The following is a 26,807-nucleotide window of genomic DNA, read 5'->3' on the forward strand; positions in this document are numbered from 1 at the left end:
TCATCACAGGATCATAAAACAATTTAGATTGGAAGGAGACTTTGGAGGGCATCTGGTCCCTCTCCTCAGTCAGAGCAGGGAAAACTTTGAATTTGGACCTACCCAAGAAGGGAAATTAAGAGTTCTGAAGAGAAAAAATATCCCCTTAAATACGAGAGCTGCACCTGCAGCAGTTTTTGGTCTGTATCTTGCCTAATTCCCAGAGCCAAGAGCGACTGGGCTGCTCGAGCATAGCTGTTCCAACAAACCCCATTGCTAAGTTAATTACAAAGGTCTCCTGTTGTAACTGGCTTTGCTAATCCTCAAACAATTTCAAATTGATTATCTTGGCCTACTCTGGGTAAGACAGGGAAATAAGCCCAGACATAATTGAGGCTTCACTAGAGAGTGGAGTAGCTGGCATGCAGATAGGGGGGGCACGTAGTAAGATACAGAACCGATACCGCCGTGTTACATCCTGTGTTAAAGCTGGGGGAAGCCCCTGTGCAATTGCAAAGTAACATACCCAAATAACAGAGCAGATTATGGGGCCTCTAACAATGACTCTTCTTAACAGTCAGATAGTGCCCTGGGAAAGAATTGTGTATACCATCCTTTAATTGAAAACGTCCATATGAAATACGGCAGAGCCTGCAAGATCAGATTATTAATGGTCGTCGCAGGGGGGGTTAGGCACATAATTGCCTCCTGTAATTTAATTTTAATGGGGAAAAAAGGGCAAAAAAAAAGCGTGCGCTGCGGATGCCTCCCGGCGGGATCACAGGGACCCGTCTTTCGGGGGCAGGGTCCGAGGCGCGGAGCTGTGCCTGAGGCAACGCCAGCTCTCACGCAGCAGCGGCGGCACAGCCCGCGCGAAGGCAAGCGGGGCCGCCGGCGCTGCCGGTCCCGCCTCGGCCCTCAGGTCCGGCTCCGCGTTGGGGGTGGTTGGCGACGGGGCGGCGACCGTTAGGGCGGCGACCGTTAGGCAGGCGCCCCGCGCTCCCCTCACACACACCCCCCGGCAGCTCTCCCGCTGCTCGGTCGCGCACGCCGTCCTTGCCGCGGGCCGGCGGGCGGGGCGCCATACCCCGACACATCCCGCCGGGGGCCGGGCGGGCCGCAGGGGGCGGGCGGAAGGAACGGGACGGTGCCGCTTCGCCACACCACCGGGACAGCGGCACTGAGGGCTGCCGGCGTGCTGCCGCCCCGCCATGGCTCCCAGCTCCGAGCGGCTCTTCGACTCCCTGGGACACTTCGGCAGGTACCGGGGCAGCCCCGTCCCGTCCCGAGCGGCGAAGGCGGCGGTGGGCTGCGGCCGGCTGCTCCGCGCACTCGCGGGAGGGCGGGGGGGCGGGCGCGGGGACTGTCACACACGCACTTGCCCGTCCCCGTGCAGGGAGCGACGGGGACACGCGCGGGCTAGGGCTGTGACGGACGGACGGACACGCATGACACACGGCACCTCCGACGCGCGCACTCGCGGCACTCTGCGGCCCCGTGTAGTCTGCCACAGGCACGCTGCGCCCCGCGCGTGTGCTGACACACGCCAGGCACGGGCACCTAGGCACGCCGTGCTCGCGTGGGCACCCGCACACCGCCCCTGCGCGCACCCGCTCACACCTGCGCTCGCACACACGGTGCGTGCAGTCACACGCAGGCACGTTCGTGCGCCCTTAGACCCTTAACCCTCCCTGCACGCACGGAGCCCCCGCGCCCTGGAGCAGCCTGGGCGCTCCGGCGGTGGTAGGAGGGCACAGCCGTAACGTGTAGGGGTGTTGCGTGACACACAACGCGGGTTGTCGCTGCGCAGGGGCTCCGGCTTGTTGTGTGCGATAGATGGCGTGTGTTTCTTGAGGCTGGGCTCGTCGCATGTGTTATGCTGACACGGAGTGTACGTATATGCATGCTGATCGGTGAAGGATTGTGTTAAATCTCACCGTTATGTTACATGGTGTGATGGGCTGCGGCGGGTTTCCTTTGGGGTGGTCTGTGGCTGTGATGTGTGCACAGCCCTGGGTTCACTAGGTGGGACACAGACGTGGTATGGAGGTGTAGATGCTCCGTTGCTGTGGGTGGAGGGCACACCGGTGTGCGAGACTGGTGACAGCAGGTGATGGAGAAGAAACGTTTGACAAGGACGTGAATGTTCAGCCTGGAGAAGAGAAGGCTGCAGGGGGACCTCATTGCAGCCTTCCAGTACCTGAAGGGAGCTTATAGGCAAGAGGGGATTCGACTTTTTAAAAGGGCAGATAATGGCAGGACAAGGGGGAATGGACTAAAGCTAAAGGAGGGAAGGTTTAGATTAGATATTAGGGGGAAGTTTTTTACAGAAAGAGTGGTGAGGTGCTGGAACAGGCTGCCCAGAGAGGTGGTGGATGCCCCGTCCCTGGAGGTGTTCAAGGCCAGGTTGGATGGGGCCCTGGGCAGCCTTGTGTAGATCCAGGCCTGGAGGTTGGTGTCCCTGCCTGTGGCAGGGGGGTTGGAGCTCTATGATCCTTGGGGTCCCTTCCAACCCAGATCATTCTATGATTCTATGATTCTATGAATTGTAAGGTTGAGGTGCACATCCTCGCGGTGGGTTCTGTTGTGTACTCTCAGGATGCACACGGATGAATGTGTGGAGTTTGCAGGTGCCTGCTCCTCAGAGTGGATGTCTGGAACAGCTGGCTACAAGTTTAAGCTGTGGAATTGCAGTGTTGCACTTTCTAACTTGGTCGCCAGCTGGCTAGCATTGATCTCTCTATCAGGGGCAAGCAGAAGCTGCATTATGAACAAAGCTTTGGAGCTCCTTTTAATGGCAGAAGTGCTGCCAGGCTTGTAATATCACGTCAGCAGCAGTGGTGGCTATCCATAGCCCCTGGAGTCAGTCCGGATGGAAAGGCTTGACTTTGCTTAAGTGGGAACTACACTTAAAGTACTCGTTTGGCCAAGTCGTGACTTACATGCAAATCTATCTGAACAATATCTCATTCATTACCTGTTCTGGCTCAGCAACAAAAATACCTTGTTCTGTGTGAAGTAGGAAAGCAATCCCTGCCATCCATTTATTTTGCTGTTGCTCTTCTGTCTTGAATGCTCTTTGTGGAAAGCAGGCACTTGGCGCTGAATGTTGAAATAACCCAGAAGTAGCTACTCCTAACTACTGAAGTAGTGTCTCTAGGAAAACATCAACACTTAAGATAAAGTTTTCACAACTACTGCTTGCAATTAAAGAGACAATAATTCCACAGTGATAACCTCCCATCTAGGGGGCAGGTGATTTGACATGCAGTTTAAGGTTCAGGTTGCTTTAGGTTAGGACCTTTGAGATGAACTGTGGACTGCCAAAACTGGCATAGTTATGTTAGTCTCATGGCTGTCAGAGATTTCAAAGACCACATGCTAAAATGAAGTAGAATAGTGGCTTATGCCAGATGCACCTATTTTAAATTGTTGTAAAAAACTCCTTTAAACTCCCTTGATACTGCTAGATAAATTATCATACTTCAATTAAAAATTGTTCTTAACTTTAGCTAAGAATTTAATTTTGATTAGTTTGTATTTCTGCATCATCATAATACTGAAAGATAATCGATTGTTTCTTCAGTTCAAGCAATCTTCTATGGGTCCATATAACCTACACATGAATTCTGTACATTTGCCATGGTCGGACTCTGAGCAATCCGAGTGTGACTTAGTGTTTTGAGACTGGTTTGATTTTCTTCAGATCTGACAGATGCAGGAAAGAGTGACCAGCTGTTTGTGTGTATATAGAATCATAGAAGCCATAGAATGCTTTGGGTTGGAAGAGGCCTCAAAGATCATGTAGTTCCAAACCCCCTGCCATGAGCAGGAAGACCTTTCACTAGGTCAGGTTGCCCAAAGCCCCATCCAGCCTGGCCTTGAAACCTGCCAGGGAGGGGAATATATAAATATATACACGGAGGGAGTGTGTATGCATTATACATATATATGTAATATGTATAACATACATAGAACTATATAAAGTTTATTTATGTACAGATAATATAGAAACCTTTCATTTTGATTAGAATTGTGAATTTGCAGGATTGACAGTCACGTGGATGCTGACAATACTGTGCTTTCCATTCGGACTCCCCTTCAGAAGGCTCGGTGATGCTATAGTTCTTACTGGGGTCCTGAGACACGCATGAACAACCATAAAAATGTAACACCTTCTGTTTGCCTTGCCATTAAAAGAAGGCTTTATGCCTGTCTTTGAATTTGGATGTGGGTGGCACCTGTGGACTATAAATTGAAGAATGTTGTTTTAAACACTGTTTTCGAGTCTGTCTCTGGAGCATGAGAGCTCTGCTCCTTATTGCAGAGGTGAATGAGAAAAAATAGTCCTGTTTGCCCCAAATGGCCTCATCTCAAATGAGCTGCCAGACCTTAAAGTTCCCAGTTAACCCACACTGAACTGTACCTTTCTTGCTTGCAGCAGTTCCTGCCTGCCTATGCCTATGAGCTCTCCTCTGTCCCCTGCCCCTTCCCCAGCCCTTTCTGCCCACCCACTCCTACCACAAATACCCACCAAGGGGATGGTTGTGTAAAGAGGACACAGCCAGCCCCCGTGCCGGGAAAGCAGAGATGTGATGCACAGGTATACGGTTGGTAGTGCAGCCTGTGCATAGCAGGGAGCCTTGGGACCTGGCTGGCTGGCTCGCACTGCCCACATGTCTAGCTCCCAGGTAAATTAAAGGAGTTTTAATTACTTCAGTGGCTCTGATCTACCAGCAGGACACAGCATTTACTGATCTGGCTACTAGCAAGAAACAGGCCATGTGTTTTGCAGCTCTGATCTGCACCATGACGGAGTGCTGAACAGAGCCATGATCTAATCAGGAATAGCTGCCTTGAGAGAAATCTGGTAAGGTACCTGTTATCGTAAATGTGGATAAGAGTTGGGATTTCATTTCCCAGCTGGAACATCTGGTAGCTATGAGATGCAGTATACATGGTATGCAGAGTTTTCCTTGCGATTTACAGTTTTAAAATCTTGGCTTATACTTTAGCTAAAAGCAGGTGGTAAATGTCATCAGGGACAGAGGGGAAGATTGAGAGTCGCTGGCACCATCTCCAGTTTTGTAATGAAACATTTCCAGAATCTTTTAAAAGATTGTCTTTTCAGGTATTCAGTCTCTTACTAACTCTAAGTTATCTCAATTTTCAAATGTTGGTTGTATGAGTAGTGTACTTTGCTAGCAGTTAGACTTTTAAATACATTAACAATAACCACTCTTTATCTTTACTAAAATGTTTGTGTATTTATTCGGGTTTTAACATATTTACATTGTTGCCTTTTAAGAACATGTTTCCAGGTCAGCAGAGTTGCTACAATTTGGACTTCAGAAGCAACCAGGAGAAGAGTTAGCAAGGGCTACTAGTAGGAGGAGAGAAGCAGGACAGGCTGCCTGTTTGGATAGGATGCTCACCGGTTGCAGCTAAAGAGGGAGATTACTAAACTTATCAACAGTTTCAACAGTTCCTGTTAGTTTCATTGGAACTTTTCTAGAGTTCAAAAATAGCTCAGCGACTGTGCTTAGCTGGTAAAGAAACCGGCTTGGTTTTTGTAGAGATTCTTTCAGTGGATTTCTACAATGCAGACCCTGCTGGTCAGTGCCATGGCAGCAATATTTGAACTCTCAGTGCTGACACCATTCCCCTTCTCCCTTCTAAATTCCTATGCCAAACCATCTACCTTCTTTTCACATCACAGAACTTTTCCAGGCTCCTATTTTCATGCCCTTATCCTCTCTGTTTCATAGCTTGCAGCTCTTGTTGTGATCACATTACATCTTCTGCAAATTGTGCTGTGTACATGATACTTCCATGAATTCTTGGGTTTGTATCACATAACAGAGTCCCAAGTATCTCAAAGAACATGTTCACCATTTCTTTTCAGAAAAATAAAATAATAATGCATTCAAGCAATGATTTTTCAGGCTCAGATACTTTACAGATGTCTTGAAATGTTCTTCCCCAACAAAAAACCATTTTTCGAGTAGAGAAATGTACTTGAGGGACATGCAAAAACTTGGTTTTCCTTTTCCAAGTCAGGATGGAGAAATAGGCAGTTATATTCAGCATTTGAGATGATTAGCTTTAATATAGAAAATGGAAACATTACAAGCCTTTTTGGAAATCTAATGCATTTAGTGCTTAGTACATCCTGCACAAAATTAGTATTTGTCAACAACAAAATGTGAATTTCTGTTTAATCTTTGACTAGTTTCCTGAAGATGAACAAAATACTGTGGTCTGGAGATTATGAAAAAAAAAACCCAAACAACCTACTTTTTCTCCTCCCCTCCCCACACTGGCTACTTTTATACAGTGGAAAAGTTTATAGCAACATATCTGTCATTCAGGTTTCAAAATGCAACAGCAGACAGCTGTTTGTGGTTACTGGAATGTGACAGACAGAAGAATCTCAAATCTAAGTCCTCCTTTGGCTCCTAGTCAAGGGTGGTAGTTGACAGAAATGCTTGATAAATGTTCCTTAGCTGTATGTGTGCTGTATTATAACATCTGAATCGGCCTGCACTCAGCTTAGATGTCCATAGAATCGAACAAGTGGACTTGGCTGCACTTCATTTTTTCCCTTCTTTTACTGTGGGGGGTGGAGGGGGGGTGTGTGGGGGGACGGGGAGGGTGTCCCCGGATATTTTGCAAAGAGTACTTGATCCTGTTGGTTGAATGGCATCACAATAGCCTTGAAGAACTGAGACAAGCCATGTGTTTTCACAGAGCAGACTCTAGCAGCTTAAACAAAGATGGTATTATCTGTGCTCCAGGCTCAGAACCAAAGCTAGATGCTGGCAAGTGCTCCTGCATAATGGTGACAACACACTAGCAGTATGGCCTGCAAGAGGTACTAACAGTATTTGCTGAGATTCAGGTCATGTTGGAGGCAACTTTGTCTGTATAGATAAAACTGTACTGCATCAGAATGCGCTGGCAACCTCACCCTGTCTGTTTCTGGGTTGAAAAAGTAGATTAGTAATAGAAGTAGATTAAAAAGTAGATTACACTAACAGGAAAATAACTAAATAAAACCAAGATGAAAATGCACTTTATAGTACTATCCATTACTTCTCTAAGGCTACAACCTGCAATATAAGCAACACTCAGGCTGTAAGCTAGTAAATCAATTAAGGTTTGTAAGCCAGCAGCTGAGATTTAGGCTGGGTCTCTGTCATGTTGGCAGTCCCCCGGGTGGTTTCTAGACATACTTGTAGCATGGACATAGTTATGGCAGCATAAGGCCATTATCACACACATCAAGAAACTGGTGATCAGCTAATCACTTAGGTTGGAGAAGACCTTTAAGGTCATTGATTCCAACAGCTAACTTAGTAATGTATGTCCCCAAGCATCACACCGACCTGTCTTCTCAGTATCTCCAGGGAGGGTGACTCCACCACTTCCCTGGGCAGGGCCTGTTCCAGGCCTTGGCAATGCTTTGGTGGAGAAGTTCTTCCTAATCCAACTGAAACATCCACTGGTGCATCTTGAGGCTATTTTCTCTTGTCCTATGCAGTGTTTCACCCCAAAATATTATGGTATGAATGAAAATGCTGGCAGTATAAGGCCAGCAAAATATATAAGGCACTGCACATGTGTTCCCTGTAACACAATGCCCAGTGATGCCTCAGAAAGCTGAGGCAATCATTTCACTGAATCATTAGGACTGAGATATCACTTTATAAAAGCTCTCAATAATTTTCTCATAATAGTAATGAATTTTAGCAGTACTAAGATATCCTGAAGTTGGTAGGAAGTGTTTTATAAAGGGGCCCAGAAGCCTTCAGCACATGCTATTTCCGTGCTATAATGGTGCTATGCACAATAGGAATGGAGCTTAAATATGTACACAGCTGATGTTTGATTTGAGGTAGCTTGAGGCATGAAGCTGCAGCAGCTGTTCAAGAACATTCAGAACTCTCAACTTCTCAGAAATGCAGAAAAATACCAAGACAGAAAAAATATCAACTTGGTTCCAAGGCCAAAAAAACCCCAACTGAAATGGTTTTAAAAACTAACCTTAGCATAATACATTGACAGCCGAACTATAATGCTCATCTCCCTCAGAGCTAATGTTCTCTTAAGTTCATATGCAATGAAAATGGGATTTGAGGAATCTAGAAGCATCATCCATTAGATGACAGACCAAACCTTTTCCTCAAGAAAATGTTCACATCAAGCATTAAGAGGTCAAGTTAGATTCTCTCTTCTAGTAATTTGGAGGCATTGCTTACTATCAGGTAGCAGCATCAGAGGTGCAGCCCTGGTGGCAGTGTTGAGGCAGGAATGGAGGTGGAGGCCTGGAGAATACCTAGAAAATGCTGATAAGACTGCAGAAAGTAGAAAACAAGTGCCTAAAAGATGCTTTGAAAGTCTTGGAATGCAAGCAGTCAGCACCATGCTTTGGATATAGCTCAGTGCCATGTGTTATATCCATGATGGCTCGGACATTTCCAGCCATGTCACAACTTCCTTCTCCTTTCTAATTTCTGAAAGAGATTTAGAAGCATCTAGGTTCCTACCTGATGCATCCCTATAGGTCTGTGCTAGCTGTCTGGGGTATTTAGTTGTCCAAATCAAGGCACTAATGAGTTCATCTCACCAGCTTCACAAGACATTAGTATAAACTTCAGACAGCTGACTTAGTCACCTTTTCAAGGTGAGGAATTAGACCCTTTAAGGGCATGATCCATCTGTCTCCTTTTCATGAAGGAGTATAGGACAAAATGAATGGTGCACCTAGGTTAGTCTGTGCATCCTCATTGAGTGAAAAGGGAATCTAGCAAAGTAGTATGGATGCATATGGACTGCATATTGTATTCAGTATATTGCATCCAAAGGCACAGTACACATGCTTTACTTTTAACCTAAATTAACTAATTAAAGTTAACCTAGAAGGTTGGGGTGTAGGAAATGCTTCTGTCAGGATGCTTTCTGTGTCATAGCATTAGCAACCATTTTTCTCTTGACATGTTGCAAAACAGATACCAAGATCCTTGCATTGCTCTACTGTATGTCAGACATCAGGAAAACTGTCACGTATGCAACAACAGCACTGTTACAATCCTTGCTGCATTATTGGCTTTCCATCAGCAACCCTTGCTCTCAGTTCCTTGAATACAGGTAATTGCAGAAAAGATTGATTTAAGCCACCTGTTGAATCAAGAGCATTAAGAGCAGAGAAATAAGAGATCAAGCCTGTTCTGAAAACACAGAAATCCCAAAGGGATAGAAAGTGAGGGAATAAAACCTGCAATTGACTCTCTGAGAAGGAATAAAGGAAGATTAATGTAGTCATTTAGAACTTACAAAGTAGGCAAATATATTTTTCTTAGTCTTTAAATTGTAGGCATAGATCTTCGTGTACTTGATGAAAAATTAGAAAATGATAATAATAATATTAATTTAGCCCTTGTTCTAGAAATAAACATTACAATATCTGTGATGTAATATTTCATTTGTTGGATGTCTGCCCAGTGCTAGAGAGAAAGTCAAATAAAAAAGGTGGAAATAAAAAAGCAATAATAAATAAGCAATATCAAAAGCATTCTCTGACACAAAGTCACTGGATACATGGTGAAGTTACACTGATGGGACCACGTTTAATTTAAGTAATTTATATTCATGGCTCATATTCCCTAGCAAATTATTGGTTGGGGTTTTTTTCCTGTGTCTTTGGAACTGGTTTAGGCCAACAGAGCTGGATAGATACCATAAACTTGTTACAGCTCCAGCCTTCTGAGAGATAATTTGTGTTAGGCCCAGGGTCAGAGCAACTGGGACCTCAGCTCATTTACACTTGTATTTTAGGCTCTTTAGACGACTGTCGTCCTTTGTAGACCAGTGTAGCCAAGCTCAGTTCTGTCTCACCCATTGAAAATGGAGGGTTACAAGAACAGATTTACAGAGAAAAATCCTGGTAGGTCTGAGCAGAATCCAACTTCTTTATTGGATTCTTGTGGAAAATGGGACTCATGTTGCATGTAAATATTTATGTAAGGCTAGAAAACAGCATTATTCCAGATCATTCCCTTGTATGAGCTACTGCAAGAGAAAGACTCAAGGAAAGAACCTGACAGTACCGTGGAAATATAAGCAGGTAAAAGAGCATTGCAGGATATATTTAGTAAGAGGTCAAAATGTTATTAGCCTTGGAAACGGTCAAATCTGTAATTTGCATCTCTCTGTTTTTATGGTAAATTACTTTCATTTTTAACAGTTTAAAGAGAAAGGTAGTGGACTCATCTTCCTTGAATGTCAGGAAATGAAATGGCTGCCTGCTTTCTATTAAGAAATCAAGAACAATATAGAATAACTTAGTCTGTTGGTCATGGAAGGGATAAATGACCAATCAAACTAACGAAAATATATTATCTTTGAGGAGATCAATAATGCTGTTAAGGCTTTTGCTTTGTTTTCCTTAGGCTGGTTGTAGAAAAGCTCTTTGTCTAATTAAAATCCAAGGCAGTATGTCAAATATCCAAGACCTATTAAATCAAATTCTAGCATTTCATACTATTTATATACACTGCAATGTGTAGGTGTCTCAGAGAAGAGAAAACAGAAATGTTTTTCCTGTTTTGTGAAGACACAGGCTAGCCAAACCGATATCCAGGACTGAAACTGGAAAGGGATGTAAGTAAACAAAAATTGGACAGAAGTTCATGACAAGGCTGCTTATCAAAACAAAGCAAACTGAGAAAATCTCCAATGGGAATTAATTATTTAATAAAGTCTTATTATGGGGCAGATTCCCATCACCATTTGGGTAAAAGGAGTGGAGGACTTCTAGGCAAATTGTAGGCTACATATTTGCAGTGAAGAGGGACAGTTTGGATGGATGATGAGCTATGAACCTGCAAAAGAAGCTGCAAGTCCTTTTGTGCTCCATAACCTTCTTTTATGTGGGTTGAGAGATAACCTGCCTTGCCTTGGAGTCTGTCAGGGATACTAATCTGGACAAGCAGGAACATGGGTGGGACAGACTGGCTGACTTTGCAAGAGCTAATGAACTAACTAGTGGTGGATCATCACTGTGGATACCTGAGAAGAGAGTTGTAGAACTGTAGAATGACAAGTGTAGAATTGCAACTTGCTGTATTCTCTTTGGCTGGGATGGAGTTGCCTTTCCTAAAGCGATGCCTTTATTTATATGTTGACTTTGTCTCAAATTTTAGAAGACACGGTATTATCTGACACTCACTTAAATGTGACTTCTTCTTAAGTGATACCATTTTTAGTGAAACATTTCTATAATGCTAGTAAGACAAAGGTGTCTGCCTTAGCTCTTCTGGTTTGCTCCTGATGAAGAGTCACTGTGGTGAAAGTCAGAGTTAACAAAAGAATATTGTAGGAGTCGCAAATGGAGCCAGTGTGAGTAAAATGACACGTTATCCTGGTGATACAATGCTCTGTGTAGCCTAGGGCAATAAACCAAATCATCTTAATCATATTCTGTTTTGCAAAACAGTCTGGGAAGAATAGATTGCCAGCTGCTTCAGAACTGACCCTTTGGACCACTGTGGAGTAGCTATTCAATCCATGTATTTGTACCTTCAGCTACAGCAGGGTCAGAGTTTTGCAATGGAAATATGTAAAAAAAAGTAAGAGCATAATTCATATGAAAACAAATTAGTTTTATTTCAGGATTACAGACAGGAAAAAAAATCAGATTACTGTAAACTTCCATAGGTTGAATAAAGCTATGTAGAAAACATTTGATTTCCTAAGTGGGGAAGGAGGAATGAAATGTAACAGTTTATATCTGTGGTACTGCTTCTGCATATGATTAGATGGAATATCAATAAAAACATTTAAATTCTATTAGACACTTTATAGGTTATGATGTAAAATCAGTTGCTTACATAACATGATGGAAGTGCTGCCGTGTAGAAGAGAATTAAATCCTTAATTTGGATTTGTCCTCAAAAAAGAGGCTGGCCAAAGGAAAACAGTGGTACCCGAGATACAGGAGCTGAGTTTTCCCTGTAAGAAGTTATGCTAGTAATATATCATGCAGACAGAGTACATGCTGATTTTCTAAATGGTAAATGTTTATAAAAATGTTGCTCTGGGAATGGAAACATCCCCATGTAGTGTTACTGCTGCTCAAGCGTAACCACTCTGTTGTGTTTAACGCTGATCCAAATAACCCCAAAACAAACATAAGCAACTGTAAACCTGCACAGTTATGTTCTTTAAAAATTAAATTACCTGATACATATCCTTGACACAGGTAAAGCAGGAAGGACAAGTGGGTAACTAGAATTAACCAGTCTGACTCCAGCTCTGCTGTTGGACGGTGTTGGAATTATTGTTGCAACTGCAGCCTGCTCCTGCTTTCCTGCTCTGCTCCCAGTGGGATTGCTGCCCCATAGGTAGCTGCCCAATCGCCCCACGGGCTTGGAGCTGTGACCTCAGATTTGAGGGCTGCTTTACTGGTACATGTATGGGTGCAAATGTACCAGAATTATAAAAATTTATTTAGATATGATTTTGATAATCAAAAATAAGACTGACTTGAAGAAGGTTAGAAATTAATATGCACCATTTTGTATTTGGTCATTGTTTTCAGTGATAGTTTTAAATTCCCACCTTTTTTTCTCCCTTTTATTGCTTTATTTCTACTATTTATAAGGTAGATACTGTAAATACGGGAAGGAGAAAAGCTGCAGTTGCTCCTCACAGCAAGCAAGCAAGATGTTTGGTTGGCATTCGCTACACAGGCAGGTCTTGCAGATCTCTCTCTTCACTTTCCATCACTGGGAAGTTACACAGCATTTATCTTCCTTTCATCTAAGGAGCCTAGAGTATAGTGCAAGAGCTGTGCTAATCTCTAACGTTGCCAAACTGTTCCAAGTCCATTGTTGACTTCTCCAGAATCCCTTGTAGTTGAAGCACGCAGGAAAGCTACCGAATCTAGCCCCAGCAACTGAGAACTTCCCACTCCCAGTGATGTGTTCCCACTCATCCAGAAGTTACTTTCACAGTAAAGAGTGGAACATCATGTGCACAGCTTGGTTGTCTGACTTTGTACCTAGTCCAGTCCCACTGCCAGTTGAACTAGAAGGTTGGATGTTGGGCTGAAGTGGCTGAGGTTTGAATATACTTTCCTTCTGGCCAGAAACCTAATATGCCCAATTTAGATAGTCAAAACCAAAGAACTGTTCCATTAATTGAAAAAAACCACCCCAAAACTATGGCTCTTAATTCTGTAGCACTAGTTCTTGGGTTTTACATTGGTGTGACTTTCTTCATCTAAGCTGTTACACCAAACGTTCACTCATGAGCAGTCACCTTACTTTTCTTCTTGACTCTGGTGAACAGATTCTGGGCTTCTCCTAAACAAAGGGAAATGTGCTTAAGTTTAATGGCATAGAAATGTTAAAATTCTTCAGAGGATTGGTTTTAGGCAATTGTAAGAATTACTTGAGTAACTGCATGTTGTTGCACACATTTTCACCAGTGCTGATATATAATTCCTGGGATGTTTCTGATGTCTATAGGCTTTCTTATTCCTGTCATATCTGTGCTGCTGGTATATTTAGGCTGAATATCCAACACAGCATCTTCTTCCTCTGAAAAAAAATTCTGGAAATAACCATCTTGCTAACGTGGGCTGAGACTGAGTCTTTAACAGAATTTAAACCACAATTAGGAGGGAAGGAAGTTTACACTTGTCACTCTAAGTCAAGGAAGACCCTGTCTGTTACTCATTGAAGGCCACTTCCAAATCTCTACAACATAGCAAAAATACAGCTCCTGAGCCTCATTCACTCCTTTCCTCTTAAAAAAGAAACATCTGAGTGCATCACAGCTTTCTGGTTTAGAGTGGAAAGAATGCTGAATGGGTTTCTTTTTCACATTAAAAAAACCAGCAGGATGTAATACAGAGGTGAAGGTAGATACTGAACACAAACTCTTTCAGAATTAGTAAATACATGTAAATTTCTTTCCACTGAAGCCATCCTGTTGAGTGTACACCGCACCACAAAAACCTGCTGTTTCCTGAGAAAGAACTGTGCTACCAAAGTGGTGGAAAACACAAAAAGCAAAAGTGGCTCTCACAAAACCTCTTGAATAGTACACATCTTTGCCTTGTGGCACTGAAAAGATTTAAAAAAAATTTATATTAGCTTTTGACAAGTATTAATTAAAATAATAGTGATTAAGTTGATAGTGATGAGTACTTCCTCTGTCCTGTCTTTGATAGACAGGGAAACAAATATTATCAAAAACATGTTTTATTTAAAATAAAGTTAGTGTTTAACAATAAATTTTGTCCCAGCTATGCACTGTAATAACTGACAAGACAATGGTAAAAGCCCTCAGAGGCTGGGGATTTATTCTCTAATGTATACACAGCAATGTCCACTTTAGATCATTTTTCAGGCCAGATATACCACATTTCAAATAGGCTGGTGCGGATTGTTCACATGGATGCAAGCTAAATTGGATCAAGCAGCTGGTCTGACTTGTTTGGGGTTTTAATCATCATCTACTTTGACCTTTTTTTTTTTGTTTTCCAAGACAGATCAGTTTCCCAGAAAAAAATTAACAGCCAGTCAACACAAGAACTAGCCCCAGGGCTGAGGGTAGAAGGCACTATGTCTCAGGGGATGAATAAGCAGTGGGAAAGGAGAAGGGAGGAAATATCTTACAGTGACAGTGCAACAGAGTATGTTGTGTCATGGGACTGCAGCCAGAGTGACGGTGGTCTGAGATCTAGTTCATTATGGAAGAATATTTCTCCCAATTGAGGCACTGACACCATGATATTACCAGTTGCTTTCCTACTGGTGAGATCATAAAACTACTGAGGAGTCGTCAGAAATGGTAAAAATCTTTTTTACTATAAGCTGTAAAGTGAAAAAAAAAGAACAACTGGGGAGAAATCTCACAGAAATATTTTAAGAAAGACTGGAACATTTTCATGTTGTGTCTTGCTTGAGCTTTTATAAAGACAGTTTTATGCTCATTTGACTTCTGGCATTCATTAAGTGTCTCTATACTGGAGCAGTAACCTACAAAGTCTTCTTGACTTCTATATTTGACACTCCTGGCAAGAGTGACAAAATGTACTTGCCAAATAATTATCTCCCATGACAAGTCACTGAAGAGATGGAAAAACACTGCAAGAGATTATCATACCTTTTAGGACAGTCATCATGTGCACAATTTTTAAAAATTGCAAAAAAGAAAAAATATCTCTAAGAGAAGTATGTAAAACTGCTGCTTGCAACAATATATGTTGCATAATGTGATGTATGTATGTGAAGACAACTGGCATATAAAATACCCTTACCAAAACCTGCCTTTTTTGAGGTGAGTCCAGGAAAATAAATCACAGAGTTTGCTGAAAGAGGCCTTGCTTTCTCTGGGTGAATTTCAGCAGTACTTATTGCTACTACTGCAAGGTATTTTTCTCAACATTTTGATGCATGAGCAGCAGTATCTGTTCATTCGGGGAAATCTAGGTTTCAAGGTGGAGTTTGATGAATTTACTAAAAAGGTGATGTTACATGTGTGCTTGCAACAGAGAGATTTAAATATATTACTAAAGGTGTTTCTTATGAGTCTGATGTTCTTAATTTAAGAATTTGTGGAAAAAAGTTAATAATTTACAGTACATACCAAGGACAGCACAGACTTTAACCTGTGCCTCAGGGTCAGTGAAGTGTGTGAGCTGTATACATTCTGCATGACCTCCTGCCCCAGCACAGCCTGGGCTGCTCCAGGCTCCCTGAGTGGGACTGGCCATGCTCCCCCAGCTCCCAAGTCCTCCTGCAAAGAGAAGAAGCTGCTCAGCCACCGCATGGGCCTGGGCCCAGAAGCAGCCCCAGGGTTTTAACACTGGGGAAAAACATTGACATGGCCACAGCAAGAGGGCTGAGATAAAACTCTTGCAGCCAGAGGTCCGAAGGGAGGGATCCCAGGCTTGCAGTAGAGCAGGCAGAAGCTTTGTGTTCCTCCTCATGAAAGAGGAACATGACCCAGCAAATCTCAGTCTACCATGAGGCTGGGCCTGTGTCTTTCTCTGCCCATTTTCAGTCTTCAGCTGTTCTGGCAAGCAAAGTTCAATGCATCTATAGTATTCTCCCATCCCACGTATCATCCTCCTTACATACTTCTCATGCTTTCTACATGTTGTCATTAATGGCCTAATTAACTCCTTTTGGCAACTATGTAAGATGGTGAATTTTCTGACCTCTATGCAATTGGTCTCCCTAAAAGAAAAGCCCTTCCTATCCACAAGAGATTCTTGTAACGTTGGGCTTTTCAATCCAGCATTGAAAAGAGGGGGCTTTCAGGTTAGATTTGTGTGTGTGTGTTTTATATAAATATATTTATATACAGAGAGACACTTACCCAGCCCTCTGTGGAATTTTACTGGAGAGAGCGGTAGGTAGTTTTTCCAGGCAGGGGAGCAGCCCATTAGTGTGGTGGGAGGGCTGTGGGATTCCTTCAGCCACTGGTGCTGCCAAACGCTTTTCTGGCTTCACATCAGGCCTTATTCTTCCCTAGCCCTGCTCCCCCTGCCTGTTCCTTGGCTTTTTTTATTGAGCAGTTAGAGGTTAAAGACTGCAGTGGAATCCGTCCTGCAGGATTCTGCAACAACATGGCTGTTTTTGCGATAAAAACACGTTTTTCTGTTCTTAAATTGTCATAAGCACCAGAAATTCTGTCTATTGATGTATACCTGGCATTCTGTTTTGTTTTGTGTTTGCTTAGCATGGGTGCTAAGGTGAGAAAAGTAATGATATTATGGAGTGGATTTCCATAGGACACAAAGGGAAAATAAGGAGAGCATAAAGGACTGTAATTTATGGCATTTTAGAAGGCAACCAGGGGAGGGTAACTGATAATTCTGTACAACACAGTGGCAAAATACAAGGAAGATTTATTCAAGGTTGCGTGAGGATATTTTATGAGCTGCTAATAGTCTTACACTGAAAAGGGGGATATTGAGAAACTTGCCGACAAAGATTTGACAGTGGAGCAGTCTGTCAAAATGGTTATTGAGGAACGATCACAAGGAGTGTTCAGGAAGAGATAAGATAAAACTATCAAGGGAGCAGTTAGTGCGGAGATTAGCTAGACCTGCTCTGAATCATAGCTGTGGTGATGCTCTTGGGATTCAGGCTTTTAAAAAATAAGGTAGTGCATGGATTCGTGCACTCTTCTCAGTCCGTGTCCTTACCAGTCACTATTTTCCTTCAAGCTTCTCCAACACGAAAGGGCATCAAAATATTTTTTGTTCTCACTTTTACTGTGTAGAAGAGAAATGATGAACCTGGTATTTCTTGTACTGTAGAGCTAATTGGCAAACTCAAGATGAGTACTGGAGTTGGAGATTATTTAATTCTTCTTCTGTCTGGGAAATACCAACTTGGCTATCTGGCTCTGCAATTTCCTGATGCATAATGACAGATGCTGGAAATATTTGGGATCCTGGTGCCAGGTATGCCGCTTTTTATTAGCTAGAAGAAGGTGTAACTGCAGAGCTTCTATGGATTAAATCTGTTAATTTGTTAGAGGACTCCTAGTCTTCATTTCAGTCATTCTGCATAGTGCACCAATGGCCCAAGTTGTTGAATTTGTTGCTATTTTTGAAACAAGTTTGTGGTTTTTTCATGGGAACAGTTAACAATGAAAGTTAAGAACAGGAACTAAAAATGTTGCTAACCGTATTTGTCTGCATTAGTGGGGAGACAAAGGTTGCATTTAAAAATAATCTGTGCTTTTTTGTGGTCTGGGATAGCTCAGAAGCTTCTCACAGCAGGTTTAGCCTTGCTTTGTTTTATGGCTAGCTACTTTGTCCTCAAGAATCTGTGCTCTTGAGAGGGAATTGTTAGGCTTAGGGGATGCTGTGGTTATGCTTAGTTTCTCTTGACCGAATCTCTCATGTGGTTTCTTGGGAAAGAGCAGCAGCTGTGTGAGGCTTGCCTTGCAGTGTCTTCAAGAGGGAAGTGGGGTCATCTTTTGAGATGCCACGGTAGGATTAAGTATGTGATGCAGGGGGAATTGGCCAGCCCCTTTTCAGTGGTCTGTGGAGACAGGACAAGGGGCAATGGCTGCAAGTTGGAGCACAGGAAGTTCCGCACCAACATGCGGAAGAACTTTTACACAGTGAGGGTGACAGAGCCCTGGGACAGGCTGCCCAGGGAGGTGGTGGAGTCTCCTTCTCTGGAGATATTCAAGACCCATCTGGACACCGACCTGTGCAATATAAGCTGGGGAGCTGCTTTGGCAGGGGGGTTGGACCCGATGATCTCTCGAGGTCCCTTCTAACCCCTACGATTCTGTGATTCTGTGATTAGCAAGTCAACCCTCTCCTCAGATTGCTATGGAAAAGTCAATAGACCTGTTGTCAAGAGAAAAGGGTGTTATCCCTTTATCCCAGTGCTACATCTGGACAGCAACAATACCACTGGAAAGACAGGATAGGCAACTTGGTTTATGTTTACCAAGGAAAGAAATAAGAATCACAAGATAAAAGTCAGAGGAGAGTGAGGATGATGAAGGGAATCAGGTTATACAAGAGAACTGTTTAATTGGAATGGTTAATTGGACTTTAAAACAGTATATCCAGCAATTTTTAAAAAATACTTTTGTTATAGATAGTTTAGAAATTAATTAGAAATTGTGGTGATAGATTACTTAAAAGTCCTAGGCTAGGTACTGTTGTAATCTTTATTGTGGGAATTCAGTGCTAGATTGGATAGATTTTGGAGGGGAGTGGTCTAGAGGATGCATTTATTATGGGGACTGGAATTGTTTGGATTTTTCCCACAGGACATTTCAAGGCACCTTGAGCAGAGAGAACCTCTGACCAGTTGAAAAAAAGCTGCTTTTTGTTTCCTACTGTCCAGGCCCACCGCATACTGCTGTGAGGATGCATACATAGAAGCTCATCAAATGCTTCTTCAAATTAGTACAACTGATTGGCCCTCAGGAAATAAAAAGTGGAGGAGAAACCAAAGCTATGTTGGGTTTTTTCTGAACAGATTTTGTACTAATTACGTGCACCTTTTTAATATTTGAGGAAAAGGCTCTTTATGTTTATTGACACTAGAGTTCATTGCAAGTCTTGAAATTCAGCATGCATGTGCAACTTATATACTGAGATTTACTTGCATCTCAAGCATTTTTTATAACTGTTAAAATGCCAGAATTCAGGCTATGCACAAAACATTCTTCTACCATGTTTGCTTTATGATACAATCTTTAATGGATAACTGCACAGCCTGTTTCAGCCAAAACCCAACCCAGTTTACAGCTCTGTTTTGGTACAAAACATTTCATGCTGTTCAGATTCTATCTTCCTTTACATGTGTCTGCATGAATTCTCTCTTTGTCTTTTGGCTGCCATAAAGAGAGATGGAAGATAGATGGGGTACAGTTCTATAGATAGTTAGGTGAAAGGAAGGGTGTAATTTGTTCAGCTTGTTTTATTTGATGCACATATCTCTGTCCCTCAGAACCTGGGGTTGCAACATTTTGTTTCCTTTACCCATTCCAGCAATACTGAGGCCTGAGCTTGAGGGGACCTACTGCACAAAATTGGAGGGGTGAAACTAAGTGCATAAATTCAGAATTGTTGCTTTTTCAGTGGTCTTCTCTGTGTATGGCTAAACAGATGGCTAAGAGCAGCATTTATTTCCTGACAGTACTTACTTCTGCCGTGGATCTTTTGTCATCTTTGGTCTCTTACAGGGTTCAGCTAACGTTGAAACAGCGCTGTATAACAAAACACTGAACACTTCCATGATGTCACCATTTACTGATCCTAGGAAGATAATTAGGTTGATTTTTTTTTCCCCATGTGTGGAGGGCTTTTTTTTCATGACCTTTTTTCTTTCCTTTTACAGATTTCAAGCATGTGTTTATTTTGCATCTGTCTTTCAAGCTATGTCATGTGGTATCCATTACTTAGCATCTGTGTTCATGGCTGTTACTCCAAATTTTGTATGTGGCATCCCTGGAAATGTGAGTAGTGTTCGTTTCTACAACTCCTGTGAATCAAGTATAGAGGACATCTGGACACAGTGGACATCACCAGAAAACTACATTGTAGTCCAGCTGGAAAATGGAGATATCTGGGAACTTAATCAGTGCAGCAGATCCAAGCGAGAAGGCGGTTTGGATCTGGCATATGAATACAAAGGCAACAAGTCCGTATTTTCCTGTTCTGATGGATTTCTCTATGATGATACAAAATGGAAGAGCACTGTTGTTACCCAGTGGGATCTAGTCTGTGACCGAGAATGGCTTGCAAAATTAATCCAGCCTACATTCATGCTTGGAGTCTTGATTGGAGCAGTGATTTTTGGTGACATTGCTGACAGGTAAAGTGAAAATTGTAGCTTCAGACTGCAGTAATTCCACTTGTATCCACCTGTGGAGTTGTTTTCATTCATTGTGTATTTGTAATTATGTATTCACAGTTCAGGAGGTTTGGATATTGTTTTACACACAAATTTCTTTCTCCAATAGCAACTAGTAATTCTTAAATGTATTTGCAAATAATTTGCTTTTATATTTTTTTTTTAGAATTTTTTAACTTTGTATCATCCCTTGTTCTAGACCTTGATCCCTCAAATTTCCCTGTGCAGCTGGTGTTTGCCCTTAGATTATTTTAGTTTTAGTTTTAGTTTTTAAGATTTAACAGGAATAGCAGTAGTTAGTAGTAATAGCAACAGTAAAACCTTAGAGTAGATTTTCACCTAGTTTTCTGTGAGGAAAGAATCTGCATGAAAACACAGATATTTCTGTCTGAATATGATACACAGCTGGAGGGCTGAAGGTTAAAAATATGTATTTTTAAATCACAGATTTTCTAACCTCTGTCATTAATATAGTTCTGTAGGGCTGATGCAAAGGCTCTGAGGGGTTGATCAGGCCCCCCCATGTACTTAAAATAAACATCAAGACCCTATTTCTCCTTGCTGTCCAATTGCAGCTTTTCCCTGAATGGTTAACTTCAACTTCAGGCTCCAAATAGGAGGAAAAATGGTTGTCAGTGAGCTGTGCTGTAGTTTTGCTTATTTACCATCACGTACAAAGTTCTGTTTGAGCATGAGGAGACACTGGGCCTGAGCAGACCCTTGCTCACAGTGCCAAGTTCACTCCTGCCCACTCCCCTGACACTTATTCCCTGGGTGTTCTCTCAGATCACTCACTGAGATCCAGCATCAGAGCTGGGCTCAGAAGCAGTAGTGAGACCCAGGGTGTACATCTGTATCCCCCTGCTTCTCTTGGTTTTCTCTCTCAACACAAACATACGCACACGTTCCTACCTCAGAAGAATGTCCAGTTGTGCCCCTCTATCCGTATGAGAGTCAAAAGCCTGAGCTACGTTGTGCTCAGATTTGTCTCAGGCAGCTTATGTACCCGTGCTTTGCTTCGAAGCCTAATGTTATTTGGTCATGTTATTTATCTCTTTCTATAAAGGAGTTTGTTGACTAACAGATCTGTTAGGTGGAGAGTGACGTTTTATCTCACAGCTAACAGTGTAAGCAAAAAAGATGAGTTGTTTTCTTGATTTTCCTTCATTAGCACAATGCTATGATATCACAGTCACAATATGGGAATGCAAAAGTAATGATCTTTTTTTTTTTTATTTGGCTTTTAGAACACATGGAATGAACCCTGCCTCCCAATCCAAGGCTTTGTAAAACCATCTTTAATACAAAACAGAATAGAATGCAAACATTTGTTCTGCATCCCTTTAAATCATTCATAGCTTTATTACTTCATACTCAGACATGATTTATAAGGTTATGGTTATATTGTTCTCATTTCCATTAATTCAACCCATGGACAGCCAGTTAAGATAATACACACATTCTGAGTTGTGGATTTACAACTGTAGGTTTTACAGCTGAAAATCGTTATTTTCTGACAGTCTGAATTTTGTGTGTTCCTCCCATTCCCAGTTAGCAGATTTCCCAACTGGATAGCTCTTGACAACTAGTATTCACTGGGAACTCTTCTAGTGGCAGAGACCAAATATGCATGACTCCCAGGTCAAGATTGGAGGAAAATAGGAGCTGTTTACATGCAATACCAAAAACTCACAGAGAAAAACTGATATCATAAGTACAGAGTAAGTTTGCAGATTAGTTACGTAGAAGATAAAATTGAAACTGGAGGTAAGAATATGTAATGCCCACTTCTGCACATTGCTTCCAGCTAGGAATTGTGGAATTTAAGTTTTGTCCATAGGAGCTTCCTCTTTTTTTGTAAGTGGGAATGAACTGAAAAATTACTACTGGTAACATAACAAGCATTTTTATGGTGAGTAAAAGTATTAAGTACAGTATTTTCAGACTCACTTCCAAATAGGCTTTCTGGAGTTGCAGGTGTATTTGGATAGAATGTTTGTGGTTATTCATCATTTTATTACTGCTGTGATTTCCAGGCTGGGAAGACAGCGTGTTATATGGTTCACAAGCGCTGGCCAGTTCGTATTCGGCATCGCAGTGGCCTTCACGTTTGACTACTACAGTTTCGTGATAGTGCGCTTTCTCCTGGCTATGGTAAGAGGGGATGTTCACCCTGGCTCTTTCTATGTGTCATTTCCTACCCCTTCCGAGGAAAACCTCCCTTTTGTTATTATTTCCTCCCCTACATTCCTTCATTATTCTAAAGTCCCCTCTGTTGCACTTATTTCAGCAGAGCAGGGAGAGTCTGAATATTCTTGGACCACAGCACTTTTCCTCTTTGAATTAATAGAAAGCATCCGTATGAAGCAGTGTTTGGTACTTCCTCCATCCCAACCTCTGCTGGACTGGTAATTAAATACCAAGTGTGAGCAGCAAACTCTGGATTCTATGTTGCAGCTGCCATGGCATTTCTCCTTATTGTTAGAAATGGAGTGTATGTTTCTTAAAATAACAGTATAAATCTATAATGAGTATGATTTTTATCACTACCATTTTGAGTGATGGAGGAGAGATGCACATTTCCTCTTCCATGCATCTCTTTGGTCTTTTAAGCTATATCTGGAAAACTAAATACATAGGTCAACATGTTTAACACCTAGATGTTTATATTGTACTCAAGGGTATCCCAGTATGTGTGTTTATGCATATCTATACAGGAGCTTTTATATTTATGTATGATATATATTCCATATCTGACATATATTTAACGTTTATACATAACCAATTTACATTACTCTTTTACATCCAGAAGTACAATAGTTGTAGTCTTTCATTATGCAATACAGAAAGAAATCAGTATGCTATCACAATAAGAATTTTGTAACTTATTTGAAGTAGGTTAGACATTTGAAAAAATCACATCATGTATTTTATTCCCACTGGCAGTGTATTAGTCAAGACAGGACATTGCACCTGGAGCTCCCTTTGCCTGATTAGAATTCAGAAGGATTTCCTTGCAGGAAAAACTGCATGGGCATTTCAGCCTTGAACAATGAGATCAACAGGAGTCTCTGGTGTTGACTCCCTTGGCTGCTGATGCTAGGGGCTGTGGTAGTGTAGAAAAGCAAAATGCTCTGACCAGTGCTGTAGGTTTTAACTGCCCACTGGGACCGATTTGCAGGGTGGACATCTAAAGCTCTAGTCCCTTGCTGCTGAGATCATGCAGCTTTCCTGACAGGTTCAGAATCAGAGATTATTAACTGGAACATTTTGAAACAGAAAATTGATTCAACAAAACTATATAGTGGAATATTTTCTGGTCTAGATTTTCTAGCTGTGTTCTGAAATGTTTAGAGATACCAAGAGTTTGATTGTTGTTAGAGGAGTTTAAATATTTTTTTTCCCAATAATATTTATCTACTCAATGAAGAAATGCTATAATGGAGAACATACCAGTAATTGCATTCACTAGATGACGTATGAGAACCTATCACCACATATTCTTTCAACACTGTAAAAATTTGATTTAATGAGATCATTTACAAGGGTGTGGAAGGTAATTCTCAGTAAATTCGCAGTTCCCTGACCTACAAATTATTAATAGTCTACTTAAAAACCAAGGTCAAGAGTTTTAGAAGTGGCAATTATTTCAGGGGATCTCATCTTCCTAAGCTACCGTTTGCGATGTCATTGAGGGACTGGATTTTGGGGGGTGAAAGGGTTACTGACATCAGCAAATTAGGCTCTTTTCCAGGTGTCTCTTGCTGGCTGCCCCCCCACTACAGAGAAGCATCCAAAGTCACTTCACATTTTTAAATACAGTGTCTGGGCAGTCTGAAGGTTTGAGGGAACTTTTTCTCCAGCTGATCTGTTTTCAGGGTTGCCTTTTTTTCTGTCAGAGTGGGACATGCTAGTGTGGTGGCAGTTAAGCATACACAAATGTGGAACTGTTTGTAGCTGATTGTTTGTACTGCTGTTGCACAAGGAGAGTAAATACAAACCTGACTTAGTTCTTTTTTTCTCTTTCTCCCACCCCCCCAGGTTTCAAGTGGCTATCTGGTTGTGGCTTTTGTTTATGTGACTGAATTTGTTGGCATTAAAGCACGAACCTGGGCTTCTATGCATGTCCATGCTTTTTTTGCTATGGGAATTATGGTTGTGGCACTCGTGGGATTTTTGGTTCGGACCTGGTGGGTCTATCAGATATTTCTCTCTATAGCGACTCTTCCGTTTGTCTTGTGCTGCTGGATGCTCCCAGAAACACCTTTTTGGCTCCTGTCTGAGAAAAGATATGAAGATGCACAAAAAGTAATTAATATAATGGCAAGATGGAATAAGATAAGCACTCCCTGCAAAGTTTCTGAACTGTGCTCGGTCCAGGATGATCTAGGTGGTGGCAGAACGGGTGACAATGACACGTCCTCAGCAAAGAAGCACAACATTTTAGACCTCTTTTGTAACTGGCACATTGCAAGAAGGACCATCACAGTCTGGCTGATCTGGTTCACTGGGAGTTTGGGATACTACGTCTTTTCCCTCAGTTCTGTCAGTCTAGGAGGCAATGAATATTTGAATCTCTTTCTCATAGGTAAATATTTTTGTACCTCATTCTGTTTATGATGGAATAGAACATAACGTTTAGAAATGTAGATTTGACAGTCTTTTTTAAACTTTGTTCATTCAAGTTTTTAAATTGTTTTAAACTTTTAAACTTTGTTCATTCAATTATGAAACTTGTTCAAAATGTTTCTTGATAACTATTCATAAAGTTGACTAACACAAGGAGTATCATTCACTCCAAATGTTTCTGGGAGAAGAAAAGAATTTAAAATTTGTTGGTGTACAAAAATCTTCTCTGTGTAATTGTACAATTATATTCTGCTTGTCTTCTCTTTGCCCTGCAAACATACAGCAGATCCACACAAACACCAAGGGAAGCAGACCAACAAAATTCACACAGAAAAGGAGAGGAAAAAATTCCTTTAATCACTTACAGTCACAATATACACAATACACTTACAGTCACAATATACACAATATACACAATACACTCTGCCTGTGTAGAAAATAGATGTATCATTCTCAGAAGCAAGAGACATTTTAGCTATCTCAAAAATATATTTTTAATCTAGTTGTAGTATTCTCTTCATTTTGCCAGTCTGACTGTAATTTCCGTCTGGTATATAAGTTGTTTATAAAGATGGTGGCTCAGTGTATTCAAGGCCTGATCCAAAGTATCTTAAGTTCAGTGGAAATCTTCTATTGACTTCAGAAGACTCTAGATCAGTCACACAGCTCTGAGCCAGCCAGGAATTAAATCATGCGCTTGGCTTTATGCAACTGAGAACTCTCGATGAAGTCAATGTGGCTCTTCATGTACATACACAGAAGGACTGGGGCTCTCATGAATTCACTGTGTGTTGTCATGTATTATAGAGTATTGGTAGACTACACATGTTGAAGAGTAGTAGTATTACAGAGGTAACTAAACTGTTATGGTGGAATACAGGGCATAAATCATCATATCTACTTCTAAAAATACTGTAACAGACTAACAAACAGCGAATTATTGCAACCTGCTTATACCAACACAAACCCAAAAGATTGTTTTCCAATTTTGTAGGTGTATTGACATACATACTGACACAGATATTGATATACGTGCTTAGTAAAGGAATGTAGCATCTTGTTCGGGGCTGTATCTTATGTTCCTCCTTGATTTTACATTGGACAAAGTAGAATTCTTCATGAACAAGTTGGTTTGAAACATGTCTGAGCTGGCTTAAGCTCAATATAATTTGTCTAGGGGCAACTCATGTTTACACAGGGCTTGTGAACAGTCCTAGCCAGGGCATTTAGAGCTGCGAAAGATTTCCTCTGGAAAGAGACATTAGGAGGAGGCGATCTGAGTAAGAGTGGGATGTTGTAAGCAGCTGCCCTCTTTTAAATGGAGAAAAGAGAAAGCTGGAACTGCACTCTGTATTTGAGGAGCTAACTCAGAAAACTGGACCCAGAGAGACCTTGTTTGCCTTTTACATTGGGGTGATTTGGGGCTGAAGCTGTGGGACGCACCTATGGCTTCAGTACTGTGTCCAAGTGGAAGGTGACAAATCCTGAGAAGCATGTTGGTGCAGCACTAGCAATATTCTTCATAGCCATGCTTGAGCTGTTGATGTGAAAATACCTGAAGCAGGAGAGCAGCAAGTGGAAAGCTCGCAGGCACAAGGGCCAGTGTCATAAAAGCAGGACCGTTGCCTTGCTGTTTTCTGTGATTTTCTACCCCAAAGAGAACTGGAGCTTCTCTGTGTTATGAAACCTTCTTCCCCTCTCCTCCATTTCCCACTGATATATTTTAGAGACCATGTTCTGCCTTCTGCTGCCATTTCTGTTAGAAAATGAATTAGCCCAACACAC

General features: G+C 41.8%; 1 protein-coding gene across 1 annotated transcript in view; it reads left to right on the plus strand.

Moving 5' to 3' along the window:
• Positions 1-1,190: 1,190 nt before the first annotated feature.
• The window catches only part of SLC22A16 (solute carrier family 22 member 16), a gene marked incomplete at its 5' end in the record, with an annotated part of 32,587 nt that continues 6,970 nt past the window's right edge, over positions 1,191-26,807 (plus strand). Inside the window, 4 exons of the mRNA XM_084262016.1 lie at positions 1,191-1,240; positions 19,878-20,354; positions 22,430-22,547; positions 24,435-24,981. Coding sequence (XP_084118142.1) covers positions 1,191-1,240; positions 19,878-20,354; positions 22,430-22,547; positions 24,435-24,981 — 1,192 coding nt within the window. The remainder of the gene's footprint in view (positions 1,241-19,877; positions 20,355-22,429; positions 22,548-24,434; positions 24,982-26,807) is intronic.

Source organism: Gallinula chloropus (assembly GCF_964237585.1).
Source record: "Gallinula chloropus genome assembly, chromosome: 3".
NCBI lineage: Eukaryota > Metazoa > Chordata > Aves > Gruiformes > Rallidae > Gallinula > Gallinula chloropus.